Below are 24,648 nucleotides of genomic sequence, written 5' to 3'. Positions count from 1 at the left end.
GACATATCCGAAAAAGTGTCTTTGTGCATGATTATAGGTGCTCTGGTTCAAAACTTAAATTTTCAAAATGGTGGCGGCGGCCATTTTGGATTTTGGCCTCTAGCGAAAAATGCCGGGATTTTCGTGAGGGACATGGTGTCTATTTTTTTCTAAATGGTCCATAGAAGTCTAATCAATCGTCAAACCTTACTAGCCAGAGAGTGGTCACCAGATTGAACTTTTTCACTTAACTATGGGACTGATTATTCGGACTACGAACGTATTATTCATGCTTGCTCAACTGAGGATAATTTGTAAACCAACAACCCGCATGGGACAATGGGTGGAAGCCGTTTCCAGTCCCTTCAACACAGTCCCTGGCATACCATACATGTATAGGCCTATGTATAGTAAATTTGTCTGCTTTATCTGTTTTGTGCTGTTTAAGCAAATAGTTAAACATAATTTCCATAAAATGTAAGCTTTTACTGTTTAATTTTTGAGCCTAACAAGTGAGGTAAAGCAAAGAAAATTGGAATTTACTACTAGCGCCAATGAATGTTATACGATTGTAAAACGGTACGATCCTCTGGGTGTGTGTGTGGGGGGGGGTGCGTATGTGTGTCCTGCACGCGTATTTTTTCTGCAACTATAACGGGACGCAATACGATACCGGTATGTTATAAGAATCAAACTTACAAGAAAGATGGCTCTTGTGAAATCCTACAATTCTGTCAGAGAAAATATGCATATTTGCATTAAATTTTAATTAATTGACATAATTGATTAATTAATAAATATTTTATTTAATGATTTACCATAATTCCAAACATGTCAAACAATATGTCAAATTAAAGCTAATGAAGTGCTTTATATATTGGTCAGAGCACATTTTGCAGAATGCATTTAGTATTTTAGTTACATGATTCCAAACATTCTATTCCAATTTTTTGCTATACACGCATAGGAGCTGTACTGTTAAAATCCGCACATAATCAATAATTTCACTCCATTGTCAAAGTACTGTGCTCTCTGCATTATGGAGTGACCAGGCCCTAGAGTGTGATGGTTTTGTAGCAGATGACAGTGCGGCTTTCAAGCCTGTCAAGGTCAGTTAGTAGCCACTTGCTGAATGGATGGCCATTATCAGCTATCAAAGAGATGCCTTGTGCAGCTGCCAATCACAGAGGTTTGATAACATTTTGTTAAAAACCCAAAAATGATATAAGGACAAAGCTGTGCATGTTGGTACTTAATTGTTTGGATTCTTATGTTGAAATTCCGTTGTATTAGTATTTTTATGTGTAGTGTATATTGTTCATAAATTATATAGGTTTTTAAATTTTGGGCATTTTTGCTCTGTTGCACTGTACCGTTATGGAATTAGAGCAAATCAATTACCGACACAAGCAGGTATACAGTGTATTATTTTATTTTTATTTCGTATCTAAATAGCGCCACCTATCTTGTCATAAATAGATACATTTTATATCCAAAAAAGCTTTAAAAATGCTGTGAAAGTGAATAATGTTGTAAATAAGGGGAAATTAAAGTTGAAAATGACTCAAAAGCATCTGTATACATTAGTATGATACAGGTTTAAGCTGTTTAAGCCTAAAATTGGGTTGTACATGAAGTTTTGTTTGAAAAACTAATAAATGATCACATCAAACAGCTGTGCGTATTTGTGCTCCATTTGTTAGCATTGCTGTCATATTTTGCTATCTTATATAAGGTCACTAAATTTGCCCCGCCCGTTCAGACAAAATCATTATAAATATGGTTAGTTTGGAGCCACAGCAGCCAATATGTCTATCCCATCATGCTCTGCTGTACCATACTAGAACTGTACACACCATAGATAATGTACACAAAATCCCTCACTTTAACTTTCAATTGAATCAGACAAGACTTTTGTTTGAAAAAATATGACCTTGATAAAGTATTGTGAAACTGTTCATAGCTTTCAATATTTAAGCAGCTTCTACTTATATTTTGCATGTACTTGCTATGGATACATGGAGCAAGCAGATAAGACTGCAATGCATGATGGGATACTCCCTTTAGCTGCTGAGCTGACACATTTTGTTCCCGGGGAGGGCACTCCCATTGACCAGCTATACGGGTATCTGCCGCGGCGACGACCCCCTTTATCAGAGCCGCTAGCCGTTCCTTAGACCCGCTGATTTCATTGATTGCCGCTCTTGAAGCCCCAAATTTTTTCTAGCCGTTCCATAGACTCTCAGATCATAAATCTCCGCTCTCATTGACATCCTGGTTGGCGTGTTTTCTGTCCTACTACTTCAAGCCCAACTGAGCTACTTTTGCGAGCCCAAAAGCTTCAAAGGGAATTTGTCATCAATTTCTTCCCCATTGTAACACATTGTAAAGGGATAAGGTGAATTTTGGGCGGGATTTTGGGCTCCTTTTAGTAGTGGCAACACTGGTTGGCTGTTTATAAACAGTGGTTTGTGATTGTGAGAACCGAGTGCCGAGGCTTTCAGCTGATGAACATTTTGCTGGAAATAAATGATTTTGAGATCTCTTTTGGGAATAAAATTGCCAAATATGAGGAAAAGTACCTCAAATAATTATGTACACGTCCTTGCAGCTGAACATAACAGGGAATTAGAAGGTAATTTACGATCTACTGGTTTGGCTGTCAAATTCTGCATACTTCACTCACTCGATCATTGACATGTATGCATGGCAATTCAATGTAGCCTAAATGTTTTTCGGCACTGAAAAAAATATTTTTATGGGTTTGTTTTTATGGTGGGCTTTTATGTAATGCTGCTGGCTGCTGTTATAATTATCAGTAGGCTATAGGTAGGTCTGCAGGATCTAGTAATTTTGATCCGAATGCTGTTTTGCTTTGCCAAACTTGCTGAGATTCCATCGTACGCAACCCCAGACCAATTTTGCATGAATGGATTTCCTAATTTAATATTAAATTTAATGCACAATTCAAAGTGAAATCGATTACGGCAAAAACGCAACGAAACTGAACCCTGGTTTGGCCTGCATGGTTTAGTTCCTGAGACCCCCCATTTTCAGATTTTGGCTGCTGATCAGTTCCCAAGACCTCCCTTTTTGGGTCAATGAGTTACATAAAAATGACCTTGTGTGGTATTTGGTTCCCAAGAAGTGAGTTTTGCCCGAGGCAATTTGTGCTTAAATGTTGATCCCTCACTACAAGAGTTATTACCGTTGATTTGGTTGAAAAAGGAGGTGAGACATGATCAAATCTCTCCAGGTAACAAAACATAATGGGCATATTCTTACGTGTTAGGCCTATATCTGGCGTGATTTTGCCATATTCTTATGTGTTAGTAGGTCTATATCTGGTGTGATTTTGCCATATTCTTATGTGTTAGTAGGTCTATATCTGGTGTAATTTTGCCATATTCTTACGTGTTAGTAGGTCTATAATGTAATTTTTGCCATATTCTTACGTGTTAGTAGGTCTATAATGTAATTTTTGCCATATTCTTACGTGTTAGTAGGTCTATAATGTAATTTTTGCCATATTCTTACGTGTTAGTAGGCCTATGTCTGGTGTGATACTGCCATATTCTTACGTGTTAGTAGGCCTAATGATCAAGCAAAATCAGTCTGAAGTCGGTCACGTTCAATTTCCAGTGTCTTATTGGATTGTAAAAAGCATTTAAAAAGCTACATTTTGCAGAAAACCCAAGATATGAGCAGGTAGAGTTTCCAAAACAGTAGAAACAAAAGGAAATATGTGACGTGTCATGCCAACAGGAGACACTTTTGGGCAGGATCGTAAATGGAGAAATAGTCAAAAATCTACCCGGTGATAATTTTTTCACAATTTGGGTTTGTTGGGAATTCGTGATGTTATTATTGTTAAAAATAAGGTCCGATAGTTTCAGACCGGAATATAACTGGCATATTGTATTTTTCCTACTCTCAACATTGTCAATAATATTTTTAAAGGCCGATATCTCAATTTCCAATTTTATAATACCATAACTTACGAACTCAATATCTTCGCTTAGGAATGTCCGATTTCATTGAGGAGCAATATATCCCTATATTTAAGATATGTAAAAATCTCAAAATTGATAACCTGCCCAAAAGTGTTTCCTTTTGACATGACACGTCACATATTTCCTTTGTTTGGCTATTATCTCAAAATCAATATTTCCGACTTCCGACTGATTTTGCTTGATCACATTATTATTCCGTATAGTCACCGTGTGAAGTAAAGGGTGATCATGGTGATACATTATTAGAATAAACGAATTGAAATTTTGTTTTTATTATCCTCTAATGTGTGCTAGAGGAGAGGTAGGTCCAATATTTTGAGTCGGGGATGCCACACCTTATCCCCCACCTGATATAGTATAAACCTGCGTCATCATTCCTGTTACGTAATCCCCCTTCAGGTCGACGTAATTAATCGGATTAACTACCATAACAGTAGATGAATACAATTTTGAATATATCGCCCTGCACTACAACGTTCACGCGGTACCTATACATTGAACCATAGATATCAAAGAGCAGGGATAAAGAACTGGGTCGTAATTCTATAGAATATTAATATCATGCTGATCATTCGCACCTATAAGATTAGTATCTTTGAAAAGAGTGGTATTGTATTCAAATGCAGACAGACACAGGTGATGAGTGCAACCTGCTTGTAGTGTAGGGCGATATATTCAAAAACTGTATTCATCTATTGCTATGGTAGTTAATCCGATTATTACGTCACTTCTACGGCGAAATCAAACGAAGTATTATTAAGAGGGGTCTGTTTCTTCTTCTTCTATAGTATAAACCTGGGTCATCATTCCTGTTACGTAATCACCCTCGGGACGTAGCTTCTTCCAGACACTGGCGGTCATCTGAATGTCCAGGGTGTCACCTGAGTTAAGGGTTTCGTATTCAGGACCTGTTGTTATCACGTATGTAGAGCGGTGTCCACCCCACTGTGACTGCTTCTTGACCTTCTCATTGTGAAGCCAAACATCAGCTGTACAGTTTTCGATCTGTCATGGTTGTAATATTATAATAAAACGGAGTGAATGGCTTTTTGATTAAGCAATAATATGTGATTTGTATAAAGAATAGATTCCTATTTAAATGTTAGTTTTTAATTATCACTTTGTCCCCTTTTAATTTTGAGCCAAACAAATAAGCTACAAATTCCAGCGTGTACAGCTGCATGTATTAGCTCGCCGATCGTATTGCATGAACAGCGTCCACAACTTATAAGTTCCCTCCTAGTACCTTTTTAATAAATCGAAAAATATTTTAAGAAATGTAAAAGTGTAAAAAGAATGTAGCCTTATTTGTTTTACAAAATTATAGCGTCACACGTCATTGCGTTCAGTCACAATGGTTCATTATGTAAGAAAAGAGACCGTTTTAAACGTTGTTAAAAGTGGCATCTGAGACCATAGGTTTCGATTCTCAAACAATACCCCGACTGCTATCACATGGACTCGGGTGCAACTTTTAAAACGGTCTTTATTTGTACAAGAGTAACCATTGTGAATGAACGCAAGGAAGTGTGACCCCTGTGGGCACAGGTTTAGGTTAGGATTTCGACGCTGAATCAACGTTGATACAACGCTGAAGTTTCAATCTAACCTGATTTCAACCTAGAGGTTAGTTGAAATCAGGTTGAAATTTCAACCTGATTTCAACTAACCTCTAGGTTGAAATCGGGTTGAAATCAGGTTGAACTCTATCAGGTTGAAGTCCATTAGCAAATACAACGTGATTTCAACGTCAGGTGTGCCCACTGGGACGCTATAAATTGGTCCGCGTGTGTAAAGCAAAAAAGGATAGGCCCCTACACTATAACGTTTTACATTTTCTTAAATATTTTTTGATTTATTTCAAAAAGTATCGGGGGAACTAAGTTGTGGACCCGCTATTAGTAAGCTAAGCTTTACGCATCTGGGACATACATGTATATTCTTATTTATCTTAAAAGACGATTATGCACATAGTTTATGCGTCACTGATTCAATAATACATGTACATATTTAAATGTTACTTTTCACTGATCACATTAGCCGCTTTTAATTAATCAAGGTAAAACTAAGAAAATTGCTATTTCATTATAGCACATACAATGCATGTATTTTATAATAGCTCACCGATTGTATTACATTTATTATTGAGCGGAGCTTCCCGCAGTTGATAAATAAAGACGTAAGACGAATAGCGATAATGCACACAGTTTATAAGTCATTGATTCAATAATACCGTACATTCACACATGAGCTCACGTCACATGCACGAGATGTGTGTTAGCCATCGGTGTTCTCGGCAGTAAAAACTATAAAAAAACAGTACCGTTAAACGTTTTTACGTAGTTGTTAACATCGCACTATATTTGCGTCAAAAGAATAAAAAACAGGTTCCTGCCTTATCCTTTACACCTGTCTTCAGCAGCAAAAATGTTTAATAGCCTCGCCCATAATTGCCGCTTCTACTACCTCAGAACATAATTTCGGTGTATTAGGATATGACATTACCTTTTTTTTATTATTATTATTATTATTATTATTATTATTATTATTATTATTATTATTATTATTATTATCTTAAACATTATAGTACGTTCGTTTTATAAACCGACACGCACAAAAAACAAAACAGTGTACCTCCGGGTATTTATCGACCAAGCTCGACTCGAAGATAGAAAGCTAGAAATAATTAGCGCACGTTTGTCAACACAGCGCTTATGCGCAGAACGCAGGCAAGAACGCACTTTCAAGCTTACCGCTAAATAAGCCAGCGGTACAAAATGTGTACATGTATTATTGAATCAGTGACGTATAAAATGTGTGCATAATCGTTTTACGTCTATACGTCTCAGATGCGTAAAGCTCCGCTCAATAATATACGGTCCGCAACTTAGTTCCCCCTGATACATAATTTTGCTCTTCATGAGTACTAGAGAGACGCAAATTAAAGCCATATTATAACATTTGCTGAGGAAGACGCCCTCACTGAATTTTTAAAATTCCTTTTTTTACACGATTAAAGTGTACTTTATTAAACCAATATACCCTGCAAAAATCAAGACTCTAGGTGCTGTAGTTTTGTCAAAATCCGAGATTTTGAATAAAACGCCGGAACCGGCGCTTTATTATTACGATGGAATTATTAGTCGAACGCATACACGATGTTCATAACACACAGTACGTACACGGCGTGCGGGACGGTGATATACACAACAAAGGGTCGTACCACAACACGACCGAAGGAGTGGTACGTATTGGCGACATGTGCGCTGGTAGTAAATTCCAATTTTCTTTGCTTTGCCGTAGTTGTTCGGCTCAAAAATAAAGGGATATATCTGACAGTAAAAGCTAACATTTTATGACAAAGAAATGCTAATCTATTTTGTTTGAAAATGTTATAATATGGCTTTAATACCTGACACAAAACACCAATCTATTTGAAAATTAGAAAAACCCACAGGAAATTGCGAAAAAGGGCTCGTGCCCACCTTCCTAAACCATCACACCCAAATTAGGCCCGGTGCCACCCTATCATGGTCGATGCCCCACAGATGACACATGCTATGCAAATGCCGGGCGACTCTTAAAGTATGTTAGGTGTCACTCTAATCTCTTTAAATACACATACCTTCAAATTAAAAACTTGTCGGCGAAAGTTAAGCTCGATGGTCCAGTCTGTTAATGTCACATCCACGTCTATGGAGACGTTGAACTCCATGCCGCCAGCATACGCGTCCTCGATTACTGGGTAGACTGGGATTGCTACAATTACCAATAATTAAAAGGGAAAAATCACATGACTATGTAGGTAGGCCTATATGCAAGGTAACGTCGCGTCGGTCGTATATAGTTCAAGCAATATTAAGGGGGTGGTGGTCATATATATGCATAGGAGTGGGCTCCAAACTCTTATAATCGCTATCCGGATTTGAGCTTTGCCAGGGTATTTCTTTATTATTTATAACATTCGGCCGAAGCCTGGTAAATCCCAATAGTGGCCCAATAGGTACGGCACTGATAGATAATCCGTTCTGGACGTGCTACGTACACGCGTGCGTGACGTCAGCTTGAATGTGGTTCATGATTGCCGATTATTTACAGCGTTTGAAGGAACACCTAACGGGCTGTGCAAATTATGAGGCCTGTGGGAGGGTAAAATTGGGGGGGGGGGGAGGGGCAATATGCCCAGCGAGGTCACCTCACACTTCCGGTGTGACGTGCCCAGAACTCCAATACACTTTCGGAAGCGACAGACAAATTGTGTTTGGGCCCCGGTTTAGGCCAATTTGGCTGACTAGCAACTAAGGTTTGCCTCTTGATACCTAATCATTGCATGTCATGATCATCATGATCATGATGTGTAAACCTGTAATTTTGGAACGATTTCTCGTGTGTATGTCCAGTGTGGTCACGTCACTTCCGGTGTGACGTGTCCAGAACATCAATATAATCTTGGAAGACACCGATAAATTCCGGGACGGCCTGCCAATTTTAAGCTTCCTGTAATATCTATTGCACATAACATACGAAGTCACAAACTTACAAACTTCAATATGAACTTCAAATACACCAGACCAGCTGTTAATCATTACCGATCCTTCAGAACGTTTTACTCTTGCAGCTGTTTGATGTAAAATGCGACTTCGCTATCTCCATTTTCCCCATCGAAACCTCAGGTGTTGCTTACCATTTTGACGGAAATGTGGGAAATCGCCAGGCCTTCTTCTGGAAATGCGCAAGGCATTGTGGGAAATTGTCAGATCTGTGCACGTTGTGTAGCCTAAGTTCATTGGCCCCGATCTCGAAACAATAAACATGGCGGATGACTGTGCGTATATAAGCAGTTGAAGGACTGGTGGATCAAGCCTATATAAGTCATCGGTCTGACAAGGTCAGGTCATATCCTCGTCATCAGAGTTGGTAAATACGTCATCTGCTTGATTATTTATAGCTACCTTGAACCGCTGGAATACATGGATTACGCCATTGTCGTAGCCGAGAGAGCAAGCGTGAGGTCTGGACACTTTTCGTGTTCTGGACACAAATTTATCATAAGTATATTGGCGATGTCCAGTATTTATGGACACTTTTTACATACAGGTACGTTTGCTTGTGATTCGATAGCTGTACAAATTGTACAAAATATCAATTTGATACTGACCTAAAATTGTTTACAAAAATATATTGGTCCGCACGTTGTGCATGTATTCAGTTGTTCGACGTTTAGAGGGGCCAAGAAATGTTTGGCCAGCCGAGAGGGGGGAGGGGCAAGCTGTTTTTGGCACACATTCATTAGGCGCCTTTTAAATAAAACGCTCTTAAAAGGTACAGGAACTTGAACAGTACTGAAACGCTTTGATTTTCCTGCTCACTGCGCTCGCTACATATATCTAGACCATTTAAGGTTTGAAAATTGGGATCCCACAAAGGGGGGGGGGGAGGGCCAAACAGTTTTTGGCGGGCCAAGAAGGGGGGGTCGATTTTGGGCGAGCTGTTCAGAAATTTGACCCCTCCACCCGGGCTCATAATTATTGCACAGCCCCTAAATTGACGTCACACGTACACTTACCACGTCCACGGGCGAACATCTAAACTGTGTTTTGACTTTAGTGAAGGAAATTTACCTTTAACGAAGTAGCTCTCTCCCTCATAAGGATCCTGGTCATCAACAGGGGTATTGCGTGCAGTCACTTCTATACTGTTAATGAAACGGACAAACAATCGGATTCATTTGTTAGATGGAGATCATTATCTAAAGCGACATGTGGGTTTCAGTGTTCACTTTAGGAACATTTTCCCGATTTTTGGCCCTAAAATTTCACCTCTTGCGCCCTCTCAAAATAAAAATCCCAGTACCCACGCACTGGTGAATTTGTTTGCTTGTTTGGTTTTTTTAGCGGGGGGGTGAGCAATTGACTTTGCACCGTAAGCCTACCGATGCACTTTTACTATAGGCCTACCTTTTGTAATGAGTCCTTTAAGATCGATATACTTACGTGTAGTTGTCCACACCGTCCTGAAGGACAAGCTCTAGGCTATTTTCGGTTTGCCATGGACGTGTGTAGTTGTGGGTAGATCCCATCACAGTGGATACGTCGTGTACTTGAACATCATCTGCCTCACACCATTGGTATCGCCTGGTGAATCGCGGTTCGCTCCAAGTCAGTAAGTATGAATCGGTGTTACTGCTGTATCGCTGCTTAAGACGAATACCACTAATGCAGGGGTTTGCTATATTTATAATAAAAACGTGTTCAAAGAGGTTAACAGTTGTATGCTGTAGCAGCCTTAGGCACAAGAACCAAATTTGTTCTAGCTTTGGATTGACCTTCGATGCTGCTTCGGGGCTTGTTATTAATGAAATGTGAACATTGTTCTTTCTTTCTTATTAATTATTATTCAGTTTCCTCTTGTAGCAAGCAATCGTTCCTCATTGTGTTTATTTGTTCTTGTGCAGGATGCGTAGCACCATTACCTACTTTAATTAATCAGGATTAATTAGAGAATAAAAGATAGAATTTTGTCTATCCTATATGGTGTCATAATGGATGGGCTGGCCAATATTTTGAGTAGTTACTACGATAAAATATTGCTCAGACAACAACGTGGACACTACCACTGAACAATCCGCGGAGCAGTCATCTATGGCCAAACCGAGTACATGTAGTACGCAGCGGGAACAGTTTGAGACTACAGTTATCATGCTTGTTATGAAATCCCTAGAGAAATTGCTAGCTGGCCAAGATCAATTGAAATCGGATCTAGAGACATTTAAGGAAGTCATCACTACTAAGATCAGTTGACTTCCAAGGAGAGGAAACTAAGGAAAAGTCATACCAACCATATTGGCAAGCTATGGGAGGAGGTGAATAAGTCAGAGAGGTTCTTAAGCATGTTAAGGAGGAACAATTTGCGAGTTGTTGGTTATCCTGAAAGTGAAGGGGAAAATGTGAAAGAAATTATCAAGGACATCACTTCCGGGTATAAACGAGGATGTGTCATTAGCAACCAAGTTTCGCGGGAAAAGCAGTGGACCAGTTCATCTGCGTATCCTTTTGCATTCAAACACTCATAATTTACCAAACATAGACCCTATCACAGCAAAACAATTCTCTGAATGGACACTATCCAATCTTTCATAGCATCTTAATTTAAATTGGGGCAAGTCTTAAGCAAGTGCAAATACAAATATGCATGAAAAACTCAAAAAGCACCTCCTTAACCATAGCACCAATAAAAAAAAAACTGATTAGTGCAAAGTAGAGGCAATTGGCCGACCTAAATATGTATACTTTGATAAGGTTACCCCTAGTTGGTGCATTGTTATGAAAGACGGAATGATATGTTACGAAATTGTCAGTCAAAATGAGTGAAAAATACAAGAATACAGCTTGGACTGCTTCAGACTTGCCCTACTGAAATATAGATAACATTTTTGGAAATATTAGACTTTTTACCATGCTATTACATAGGAACACGTGACAATATTTTTTAGTTTGTCAATATAACGGTATTACACGCAAATCGATAGAGAAAAATTAATTGTGCACATTTCAAATCACATTATTAAGTATTATTGAGTATCGATTCGCGTGTAACACAATTATTTTGACAAACTAAAAAATATTGTCACGTGTTCCTATGTAATAGCATGGTAATATTCGTATTGCGCGGACTTGGATGTCGACCTTTTCCCATGATACATCACGATTACATCGCAAACCGCTGGCGGCGCCCTTATTGTGAATATCGAGAATTATATTTGGTATGAAAGTAGCGTACAACTGAGTAGCTTTACAACAGTATCTTATAAATGTTTTATTCATTGTTCTAATACAGAAAAGCCTTCAGGAACTGCGTGCACATTTTCTCCCATAGACTTTACATGTGAACCGTATCCTAATTCCGTATCCCAATTGCACCATCTTGGGTCTTTGTTTACTTAATTAGTCACAACTTTTTTTTATTTAGAACTTTGAAAGTTGTTTACTTACTACAAATAAGTAATTTTTTACTTCAAGATGAAACAACACCACCATATTGGGTATCCCAGTTCACGACACATGACCGATAGTCAACCATGTCGTAAAAATTGGTTGGATGGGACTCTGAGCGTTATAACTTTAAGGGTAGCTTATTAGTAGAAGACCAGCCTGTAGAGTTCGTGACCAACTCATAGAACAAAGATTTGAAGGTTATTTTTGAGTGACTCTTGGTTGTTTTGATAAAAACGATAGAATAGGAGATCAACATTACAAATCTGTTCAGAAAATGTTCCGAATCGAATGTACATGGGCAATAGGCCCTCGGAACAATATCATGGCCGGAACAAGAGGCGAGAGTGTCGGCTGAAATTCGGGATGGCGCTGTTCAGGAGTTCGTATCTCTCAAGTTTTTCTCAACTTGTCCCAAAAATCAAATTTAAATAAAAGTTTAATCTTTATTTAAGACGTTGATTCGATCAAAATATTAAAAATGTTGTTACATGGGGTAGAAAAACAAACTTACTTTCTTGTATTTTCCCGTGTATTTCAATAGGACGATTATTTAGTGGTGTGCGCCCTCAAGTAATATATTACATTTTTCGTGTGGTCATGAGGACTCCAAAAATGTATAGTTTGTGTTATGTTATGTGTCAGACCTTTCATGAGGGCGCTATGACGAAAAATGTTCACAGGTGAACGACCTTTTTGAATTCTGACCATAGTTAACAACGTCCGATTTCGGTGACTATTTATGTTTTCTTGCATGAGAAATACAACTACGCAACTTAAAAAACTGTACAAGGAACCGATGACCTCCTAATTACAATATGGATGCTTCTGGCAGCCATGTTGCAAAAAGAGGGTCATCGGTTCCTTGTATAGATTTTTAATTTGCTTAGTTGTATTTCTCATGCAAGAAAACATATAATTAGACACCAAAATCACCGAAATCGGACGTTGTTTACTATGGTCAGAATTCAAAAATGTCGTTGAACTGAAGGCCTATAGATAATAACATCAATGTACTTCTCCATCTGACTTATTAGCTCAGTTGGTAGAGCAATTGAAATCGGATCTAGAGACATTTAAGAAAGTCATCACCAGATCACTTGACTAAAGGAAAATACGGACAAATTTTTGGTGTTTATTATCATGTCTTGATCCTGTGCGGTGTGCCTAAAACATGTTTAAAAAAATCAAAGAAGATTGATGTGTACTATTTGTAAAAGGTTTAAACATAAACAATGTAGTGATGTTACTTCTCAGGAATTTCGTAAAAACCTCAATACCAAATACTGGCATTGTTATGTTTGTAATGACCTAATTCTTCTCCCGTTTAAGGGGTGGGGTATGAACGTTTGGACAGTATTTATTGTGGGACATTAGAGCACATCAAATTGTCCATTGGTGTACACATTCGTGAACAAAAACACGCGTAAAAAGGGGTCTTTTTTTACGAACGTGTAACGCCGTTTTTCAACAAAAAGGGGTGTTTTTTGTAACCAGCAAAACGCGTTAAGTGGTTAAATTTTCGGACATTCTAGGAAATAAGAAGTATCAGATTTGAACACTTGTCGATCCCCTCGCAAATTTTCCCAATTAAGAATTAGCATCGTACCAATCGTTATGATAATACAGCGCCCCATCCCGGCCCTCCATGTATGCTATACCCAATACAGTGTATTGATGACCGTCCCCCATACTAGCTATAGCGTTCATTTCTGCATGAAACGAGATGTGAATTTTCCACCCATTGCCTCCACCACATGCTCGATCTTTCTCGATCGTTTTTTTTTTCTCGGTCGACGAAGTAAAAACTTTTTTTAATCTTTCATGAATATCCTCTCATCTAGTTCTCTCATGGTACTTAAAGTTACTGTACTAGCTTTTTTTTATCTATGATACAAATTCCAGGGTATGATTTTTTTTTTCAAAAGAAGGATTGATGATTACTGTGTATGAAAGCCATTTGGTTTGGAAGTTCATAGTTTGATATATTGCTTTCTATTTGAAATAAATTCTTACCTGATGAATTTTAAAAGAATGTGTACATTGTAATTCGTTTTTAGCCATTGTGACCCTCTCCATTAAAGTGTATTGTTGATATTAATAAAGCACCTGCTAAGGGGTCCAATTTTGACCAGAACCTGTTTTAGGGGTACTTTTTGGGGGAAAGCGCGCTAAAAACCTGTTGAGGGGTGATTTTGAAAAACAGGGTAGAACCTGTTTAGGGGGTGTTTTTAAAACCGTTGTTCACGCATGTGTACACCAATATAGCTGAGTGCCCCCCCCCTCCCCCGGGTCGTCAACCTGTATTAGAAGGTGTCAGTTCTGCAGGAAATATTGTAATTGGTATTGTTTACAGGTCACCTGGTCAAGATGTACGTGAATTTAACCAATTTGTAGAAGATTTGTTATCTAAACTAACAAAATATGAAAATAAGTTATTGTATAAGTTATTGATTGCGCAATGGCATCACGTGGAATGCATGCATGCGCAGTGGTTTTCCTTGTAAGATTTTGTAAGATTTATACGTGTTAGGGTTAAAATTACACACTGTGAAAGTAGGGTCTTCACAGATCTGGATCATAACACATTTAGAGGTCACTAGCGATCGCAATCGACCACAGCCCGTTTCTAGTAGTTTTATTTTGCATTGAGTTATACCCAAATGACCCCCTACTTCCCGACGTCCTGTAGGCTCATACCCCGTCACATTTAAATTTGAGTAACCCCGGCGAGCACTTACTGTAGAATACACGAAAGCCGTTTACATTCGTGAATGATTTAATATTACTGTAGTACTGCTGGATGCGTATGGAGCCGACAAGAGTTGAAATAACAGAGACCGAGTTGCCTGAACCTCCCTTGTACAAGTCCTCCGACACGCCGTCAATCCAATAGAGATCCTCGTCTGTATACATTGAAAACAAAATTAATGTAGGTGTGTGGGGTGTGTGGGTGTGTGTGGGTGTGTGTGTGTGTGTGGGGGGGTGATGGTGATAATAATAATAATAATAACACTAATAATAATAATAATAACACTAATAATAATAATAATAATAATAACACTAATAATAATAATCATGCGCGTATGGGGGGGGGGGGCTGTGGGGGCGCCAGTCCCCGGGGTCAAAGCAGGGGCGACCAAATCGAAGGGGCGGCGGAAAGAAGAAGGGGCGGCAAAAATAATTAGTAAAGAAAAAAGGGTGGAAAATGTGAAAAAGTTGTACTATACAGGGTGTCTCAATAAAAATAGGCCCTGTGGATTAGGGGACGTAACTTAAAATTTCGGCAGTATAATCAAAACTATTTTTGTAGATTCAATAACCTTGACGTTTCCTTTTTAAGATGGTGCGCAAATCAGCAAAATCTGTTCACGCGTCACTGAGATAATTGGGATTGTACAAATAGACCCATTTTTGGACCGTTCCAATGGGGCAATACACATAATGTGCTGCAAGGTAGTTTAGAATGGAAGAAAGAAATGAAGTAAACTCTCAGTTTTGCCGAGTACGAGTTAAAAACAGCAACCAACCAATCAATCAATCTCCTAAATAATGTTTTTTCACATCTTTTTCTTTTGGTTAAAAATATATGAAAATATACCTATTACAAATATAGTTCATACATTTCGCAAGTAACAAAAGGGTCATTGGGTCAGTTAAGTTTCATAATGTTCACATACATGACCAGGAAAAAATTATTTTTCAGATAATGAATCGGGAGAATTGCGATCCGCTATAGTTGATGCATTTACATAGCTTTGCATGGTTTAGGATTCATTTAATTCGCAAAGCGTGCTTCCTTAACTGATTTGCACCAGGACCATCACTCAAACATTATATTGGAAAATGATAAAGAAATCACATAAAGTGTGTATTCTTTTTAAAGTATTGGTGCTGCCTTTCAGATAAACAAATCCTGCTTATTTATTGTTAAAATGCGCCATATTCCTGTATAGAGATGTTTTTGCTCAAAAGGGTAAATCCTGTTTAGGCTATTGGGAAAGAAGCCTTTTTCGTGTTTTTCTGGTCATGTATGTGTAGACTGTAAAAACTTAAGTGACCGATTGGCCCTATATTGTTTCTTGAGAAATGTTTTCAATATTGTTGTCCCAAACAGAAAGGTGCGAAAAACATTCTTTGAGAGATTAAATGATTGGTTAATTTTTTTTTAATTAGTACCCAGGAACTTAATCTCTTTTTGTCCATTATAAACTACAATGCTGCACATTAGTAATGTGTATTGCCCCATTGGAACGGTCCAAAAAAGGGTTTATTTGTAAAATCCCAATTATCTCTGTGACGCGTGAACGGATTTTGATGTTTTGTGTACCAATTGAAAGAAGAAACGTCATGGTTTTTGAATCTTTAAAAAAGTTTTGATTTTATGCCGACATTTTTAGTTACGTCCCCAAATCCGCAGGGGCTATTTTTATTGAGACACCCTGTACATCAAAATGTGTTGCTTTTGGGGCAGTATCGCCTATAAATCCTTTTTTTTTTTTTTTTGGCTCTTCACTTTTTCAAACTACCGTAAAAAAAAATTGGGGCTGTTGAGGAAGCGGCGGCAAAATTGGATTTTCTTCAGCCCCCCGGGGAAGGGGCGGCCACGGTACGCCACTGAATAATAATAATAATAGCACTAATAATAATAATAATAATAATAATAATAATAATAATAATAATAATAATAATAATAATAACAACAAAAAACATAGGCTTCATATGGGCAGATGACCAGATGGGAGTTGCCAGTTTAATACCAGCATGTGTACCTTTCTTGCAGTTTGAAAATCACTACGGCGTGATAGGCCTACTGCAATAGCCGAATGCAATGGCAATATGGTGGGCATTTTGCAGGATGTTTCTGTGTAAAGTAGTCAAATATCTTAGATGAATTTATTATCTCATAAAATTATTCTTTTGGGGAGAATTTGGGTGGGGCTTAGCCCCACCAGCCCTTATAGACCAGCCGCCACTGCCGTGGAGCAGTTTCAGACAAAAGCTTGGGATTAATAGGGCAGAGGTTATCTTTTAAATCCTTTCATATCCACTGAAGCATAGCCAAAGACACTCGAGCGAATTGAAAGACTCGGCTCGCGACAAAAGAATCTGGGTGCAAGCATGTATAGAGAAGTCGGTACGAATTTGATATGTGAGGGTTTTATACTGTTTAATAAAAACCGACGAACTTGACAATAATAATAATAATTAATATTGCTTTTATATAATTTCAGGGGAGAACCCATTAGACCATAGTAGTTTATACTCTCCATATTAATTGTTAAATACAAGAAAAACAAAGCCAAATGAAATGAAAAGAGATAAAACCAACTCTCAGCGTGTTTATAGTGAATATACCGCATTTTGAGTATACCGTATCATGTCAGAAATTAATATTTTGTTCTGGGCTGTTTCATGTGATTATTTATCAGTTTTTCAAACAAAACATCATGTACAACCCAATGTTAGGCTTAAGAGCCAGTCTCCCTTATTATGTACCCAAATCAGGGGGGTTGTGATAATGTTGGTACATATTAACACCAACAACACTCATGTAAAATATGAGCGTGCACAGCGCCCTCGTTCAGCTTTTAAAACATTCTTGAAATTTCAGCCTCTCTGAGCCTTACTTGCAAATGGTAAACTTTGGAGGTGCGTAACATCGTGCGCCATCATTATCCCAACCTGCATTTTGCATTTTTTTGAAGTACCAAATGGTTACATTCAAAAACCAAGAAAAAAAGTTGGGATCTTGATGGCGCACAAAAATCAGCAAATCAATGATTTGATGAAAAGCGCCCTCGTGCAAACTTCAAAGCATCATAACGGGCTGCGCCATCAAGATCCCAAGTCCGAACAGGTTTGAAATTAAAGACCTCAATGGTAAGTTTCATTTTTCAGCAACAAGTTTTTGGGATTTCGATGGCGCACGTAGTTAACAGAGATCAAAGGTCAAAAATTCCTATTTTCGCACATTTTTACATGCCTGTATTATTGCGCGCCAACGTCACCCGACTCTCTGAATAGCATTTCATCAAAGAGGTAATTCTCTGCAAGTACTGAAAAAAATAGCTTGGGATCTCTTGATCTTCATATTTTTCTGATTTTTTGAAAATGGACTTGGCCTCATTGTGGAGGTCAATTGCCCTCTTTTTAATGACACATAGCACAATGTGGGCTTTTTACTGCATCACAAAAAGATGCGCCAACAAAATCCCAATTTTATTTTTCATCGTCTAGCTTCTTTGGCAACTGGTACACACAAAAAAAAGTAACAGCTACTTGGGATCAAGTAGGCGCACTAATATAAAAGAGGTCAAAGGTCAAGCTTTGTGCCAAAGTAACGCATTATTGCCTATGTGCAGTACAAAAGTGGAAATTTGGCCCATAATAAAAATGTGCGCCAACATGATCCCATCTTATTTTTTGGATGATTGGCTAAAGGGGCTTATGTATAACTGATTGCAAGTAAAAAAAGTGGGATCATGTGGGCGCACTTATTCAATAGAGGTCAAAGTTCATACTTTGTGCCAAATTGCCATATTTTGCCTATGTACAGCACAAAAGTGGAACTTTGACCGGCAATAAAAATGTGCGCCAACAAGATCCCATCTTACTTTTTGGATGATTAGCTAGAAGGGCTTATATAACTGATAACAAGTTAAAAAAAAAAGTGGGATCATGTGGGCGCACTAATCCAATAGAGGTCAAAGTTCATACTTTGTGCTGCATATGGGCAAAATATGAATTCGGCACAAAGTATGAACTTTGACCTCTATTGATTTAGTGCGCCCACATGATCCCACTTTTTTTTAACTTGTTATCAGTTATATAAGCCCTTCTAGCTAATCATCCAAAAAGTAAGATGGGATCTTGTTGGCGCTATTGTTGTTACTTGCTATTAGTTATACTTAGGCCCCTCTAGCTAATCATCTAAAAAGTAAGATGGGATCTTGTTGGCGCACATTTTTATTGCTGGTCAAACTTCCACTTTTGTGCTGCACATGGGCAAAATATGTCAATTCAGCACAGTATGAACTTTGACCTCTATTGAATTAGTGCCTTCATATGATCCCACTTTTTTCTTAACTTGCTATCAGTTGTACATAAGACCCTCCAGCTAATCATCCAAAAAGTAAGATGGGATCTTGTTGGTGCACATTTTTATTGCTGGTCAAACTTCCACTTCCGTGCTGCACATGGGCAAAATATGTAAATTCAGCAGAGTATGAACTTTGACCTCTATTGAATTAGTGCGCCCACATGATCCCACTTTTTTTACTTGCTTTTAGTTATACATAATCCCCTCTAGCTAAATATCCAAAAAGTAAGATGGGATCTTGTTGGCGCACATTTTTATTGCCGATCAAAGTGCCACTTTTGTGCTGCACGTAGGCAAAATTTGAATTCAGCACAAAGTATGAACTTTGACCTCTATTGAATTAGTGCGCCCACATGATCCCACTTTTTTTTACTTGTTATCAGTTATACATAAGCCCCTTTATCCAATCATCCAAAATGTAAGATGGGATCTTGTTGGCGCACAATTTTATTGCCGGTCAAAGTTTCACTTTTGTGCTGCATAGGCAAAATAATGCCAATTCGGCACAAAGTATGCACTTTGACCTCTATTGCATGGGAAGTGGTATCATGTGGGCGCACTAATTCAATAGAGGTCAAAGTGCATACTTTGTGCCGAATTGGCATTATTTTGCCTATGTGCAGCACAAAAGTGAAACTTTGACCGGCAATAAAAATGTGCGCCAACAAGATCCCATCTTACTTTTGGATGATTAGCTAGAAGGGCTTATATATAACTGATAACAAGTAAAAAAAGTGGGATCATGTGGGCGCATAATCCCCTCTAGCTAAACATCCAAAAAGTAAGATGGGATCTTGTTGGCGCACATTTTTATTGCCGGTCAAAGTGCCACTTAGGCACGTAGGCAAAATTTGAATTCAGCACAAAGTATGAACTTTGACCTCTATTGAATTAGTACGCCCACATGATCCCACTTTTTTTTACTTGTTATCAGTTATACATAAGCCCCTTTACCCAATCATCCAAGAAATAAGATGGGATCATGTTGGCGCACATTTTTATTGCGGGTCAAAGTTCCACTTTTGTGCTGCACATAGGCAAATATGCGTCAATTATTTGGCACAAAGCTTGACCTTTGACCTCTTTTACATTAATGCGCCTACTTGATCCCAAGTAGCTGTTACTTTTTTGTCTACCAGTTGCCAAAGAAGGTAGACGATGAAAAATAAAATTGGGATCTTGTTGGCGCATCTTTATTGTGATGCAGTAAAAAGCCCACATTGTGCGTCATTACGAGGGCAATTTTATTATTGACCTCCACAATGAGGCCAAGTCCATTTTCAAAAAATCAGAAAAATATGAAGATCAAGAGATCCCAAGCTAATTTTTTCAGTACTTGCCGAGAATTACCTCTTCTTTGATATAATGTTATTAATGGCGCGCAATAATACAGGCATGTAAAAATGTGCGAAAATATGAATTTTTGACCTTTGACCTCTGTTAACTACGTGCGCCATCGAAATCCCAAAAACTTTTTGCTGAAAAATGAAACTTACCATTGAGGTCTTTAATTTCAAACTTCTTCGGACTTGGGATCTTGATGGCGCAGCCCGTTATGATGCTTTGAAGTTTGCACGAGGGCGCTTTTCATCAAATCATTGGATTTGCTGATTTTGTGCGCCATCAAGATCCCAACTTTTTTTCTTTCTTTTTGTAATGTAACCATTTCGTCGCCAGAGTGCTACACTATCGTAAGTGACATTTTTGGCCAAAATGAGATTTTGACGATTATGGAAGGCCATATAAAAACACGCATTTTAAACCAGGTTTTACGTTTCAAAATTGCTGAATTATTTTATATTATAAAATATCGTAAGTGCAATGCAATTTTAATTAATGCATGCAACACTATCGTATGTGCCACTTATGATAGTCTTGCACGCTAACTTTGTTTTTTTCATTTGCTGCAAGACCATCGTATGTGCCACATAGGCTACTTTATTGGGCCTAAACAACAAAATCACGGAATGCTACACCATCGTAAGTTCAAAACAGTCTCTAACGCATCACTGGCTGTGACGCTGACGGCTGTATGCGTTGTCATCATGCTGGCTACGTTCATAGCTCCCATGACTGGTAATAGAGACGATAAATCCGGTGTTTTTATTAATTTTTAGATTCAGTAATAAATCTTGAGAGATAACATTACGGCAAAAGGTGTCTTACTATTGCAAAATATTATGTGCCAAAATAAATTAACACTTGTTAAGAAACATAAAATGACAAAATATTGGACATTTGAGCCGATATTACGCATATCCTAATTTAGCAATGAATGCTACACTATCGTATGTGGCACATACGATAGTGTTGCACTCTACACTTATTTCTATTTGAGTGCAACACTATCGTATGTGGCACATACGATAGTATTGCACTCTACACAGATTTCTATTTGAGTGCTACACTATCGTATGTGGCACTTACGACATCTAAATCAGTAAATAATTCATCGCTTTATTAATTTTAACACCATTTTATATAGTTTATATAATTAAAATTAAATTGCTTTACATTCCCATGTCATTTTATGGCTACTTGGAAACAAACAGTGAGGCAAAACACAAATATGCTCTTCCTGTAAAACTGTCCAAACTGCACTTACGATAGTGTAGCACTCTGCCGACGATTTGGTACTTCAAAAAAAAATGCAAAATGCAGGTTGGGATAATGATGGGGCACGAAGTTACGCACCTCCAAAGTTTACCATTTGCACACGGTTGTTTGATGTGATCATTTATATTTAGACTAATTTGAGGCTTAAACAGCTCAAAGCGGTATCATGCTAATGTATAAGATGCTTTTGAGTCATTTTCAACTTTAATTTCCCCTCATTTACAACATTATTCACTTTCAAAGCATTTTTAAAAGCTTTTTCGGATATAAAATGTATCTATTTATGACAAGATTGGTGGCGCTATTTAGTTACTGGAAATTACTCTTTCAAGCTTTTAATACAAATAATTCCTATTATTTTTTGATGAAATATGTTTATAAAATTTCTTAATTGTTTGTTTCACATATTCCATCTATTTTAATGGCAGTGTTGATTACCTACCCCTTACAATCACGAAATATGATTTAGGATAAATAGCGCCACCTATAGTTTGCATTTACTTAATAATGAAGCCAATTTTATATACATCAAACAACCGTGTGCAAGTAAGGCTCAGAGAGGCTGAAATTTCTAGATTTTTTTAAGCTGAACGAGGGCGCTGTGCACGCTCATATTGTACATGTGCGTTGTTGGTGTAAATATGATCATGGCGGTGAACATGTAACTTTTGTTTTGATAACTCTTGGGGTGAGAATCGTTCCGAATGTCATGCGCGCATCCTACGCATCATGAAGAAGCTCCTACTTCCGGTAATACCGTACACAATTTATACTGATGTGTTTACAGTGCAAATATCTCGCGAAAATATCCTTCGGTTGAGAAGGATATCGATGTCCCGCATACCTATACTGCTAGTGTTTACAGTGGGCAAGTATCCGGATAATTTCTGACCGGATAGAAATTATACCACAATGTACCGCACATCTGCTCCCACTATAAACACGCTCAGAGAAACAAAGAATCATGAAAAAAATACACAAACAAATAAAATAAATAAATAAAAAACGATAAAAATAAAATCAACAGAATAGAGAAAAAAGTACCTAAACAAATACAAATTAACAGATTTTAAGCAAAAAGAGATACCATTTCCCCAAATCAGAAAAACAAACATTGACAGACATTCTAAACCAAATCTCTGCATGGGAGACGATCTAAAGTTCCCTCTATCCTGATCTCGATGCTCTGCTAACTTGGCCACTACGTAATAGCTGAATGATTACCGCATTATCAAGAATATCGTTGTTTGACCTTGGTCATAATTGAATGTGTCGATAAGTTTCACGTTTTCACGCGCCCTTAATTTTCAGTGATGATATTGGGCTTTTACAGGGAGGGCGCTCTCTCATTTCTATAAACGCCATAGCGCCATTAGGCGAACGTTTACGGTATGAAGACCTGAGCGCAAGAAGACCGCAAGTCCACTTGGCCCCTCAACATGTATACACTAAAGTTGCGTATAGTTTGGTAATGTTTTATACATGTTCAGGGGCCAAAACAAATCTTTCTTTCATGATGTTTTCACCCTGGAACATGTATTAAACATTATAAAACCCAAAGAAACTATAGGTAACTTTAGTGTATACATGTTGAGGGGCCAAGTGGACTTGCCGTGGACTTGCCGTGGCGTGCCGTGGCCGCCCCAACCCCGGGGGGCTGAAGAAAATTCAATTTTGCCGCCCCTTCCTCAAAAGCCCGAAAAGGTTGACCCAATTTTTTTCTCGGTCGTTTGAAAAAGTCAAGAGCAAAAAAAAAAAACGGTTTCAGGCGCTAGCGCCCTAAAAGCAGCACATTTTTGATGTATAGTACCATTTTTCAAAAAAAAATTATGCTTTATCAAATTTTCACCCCTTTTTTATTTACTAATTCTTCTTGCCGCCCCCTTCGTTTTTGCCGCCCCTGTTTTTGCCGCCCCTTCTTCTTCCGCCGCCCCTTCATTTTGGCCGCCCCCTGCTTTTACCCCGGGGGGCTTGCGCCCCAAAGCCCCCCCCCCCCGAAAAAAAATACGCGCATGAGAACACACAATGTGTTTAGAGGTCAAACACCTAGCGTTCAAAACGTGAACACACCATGCTCATAAATGATACTGTAGTGTTAAAGTTTGGAACAATTGGTGTATGCAATCAGAACACCTATACATGTTCAAAAACTGTTACAATGTTTAGTGTTTAAATTCAGAACACTTTGTTTACAGTATAGGGTTATACAGACTGTTAGCAAACGTTCAAAATTAATTCAAAGCTGCACTTGATGAGAACGGCTATCATGGCAACTTTTTGTTTTGATGATAAAAAATGACGCCCTTTGTTAAAAACGCTAGGTTGAAGCAATAGGACAGTTTCTTTGGCAAAGCTCCCATGTCATTAGGGAAGGGGTATCCGGTTCCGGCGTTTTATTCAAAATCTCGGATTTTGACAAAACTACAGCACCTGAAGTCTTGATTTTTGCAGAGAATCTTTGTTTACTAAAGTACATTACAATCGTGCAAAAACCTGAATTTAATTTTTTTTAGGGCGTTCTCCTCAGCAAATGTTATAATATGGCTTTAATGTCTAGAAAACTTTACAAGTTATAAATTTGCCTCTTTTGGATACAAAATGGTTAACTTTTTGTAGCATAATTGTAGCATTTGGTAAAACAGCATACGGTAAAACAGCCATTTTAAGAAAACGACAACTCCAATTTATATGCAACTTTCATAAATGGAATTCTAGACATGCATTACATACAAATCAGCACCAACTTTAACAGAATTAGGCATTATAATATTGATTTTGTTTTTTGAAAATATTGATTTTCAGACACCCCACCCCCATCCCCTGTCCAAATACTTGTTTTGGCCGGCACCAACTCATTTTTTGGCCGATTTCGGATGAAAATGCTCAGTAGATCATACTGCATCAAATAAGCTGGTTCCCTAAGAAATATGAAACATCACCCTTTTTA

General features: G+C 38.1%; 1 protein-coding gene across 1 annotated transcript; it reads right to left on the bottom strand.

Moving 5' to 3' along the window:
- Positions 1 to 3,082: 3,082 nt before the first annotated feature.
- On the bottom strand, positions 3,083 to 10,833 carry LOC140162031 (uncharacterized). Its single transcript, XM_072185321.1, has 5 exons — positions 10,827 to 10,833; positions 9,986 to 10,220; positions 9,614 to 9,687; positions 7,618 to 7,751; positions 3,083 to 4,997 (listed from the first exon to the last, which is right to left on the bottom strand). The coding sequence occupies exons 1-5, from the start codon at positions 10,831 to 10,833 to the stop codon at positions 4,749 to 4,751; spliced, it is 699 nt and encodes a 232-aa protein (XP_072041422.1). The 3' UTR covers positions 3,083 to 4,748.
- Positions 10,834 to 24,648: the final 13,815 nt, after the last annotated feature.

Source organism: Amphiura filiformis, chromosome 10 (genome assembly GCF_039555335.1).
Source record: "Amphiura filiformis chromosome 10, Afil_fr2py, whole genome shotgun sequence".
Classification (NCBI taxonomy): Eukaryota; Metazoa; Echinodermata; class Ophiuroidea; order Amphilepidida; family Amphiuridae; genus Amphiura; species Amphiura filiformis.
The sequence above is the reverse complement of the archived record's forward strand: the minus strand, read 5'-3'. Positions and strand labels throughout refer to the sequence as shown.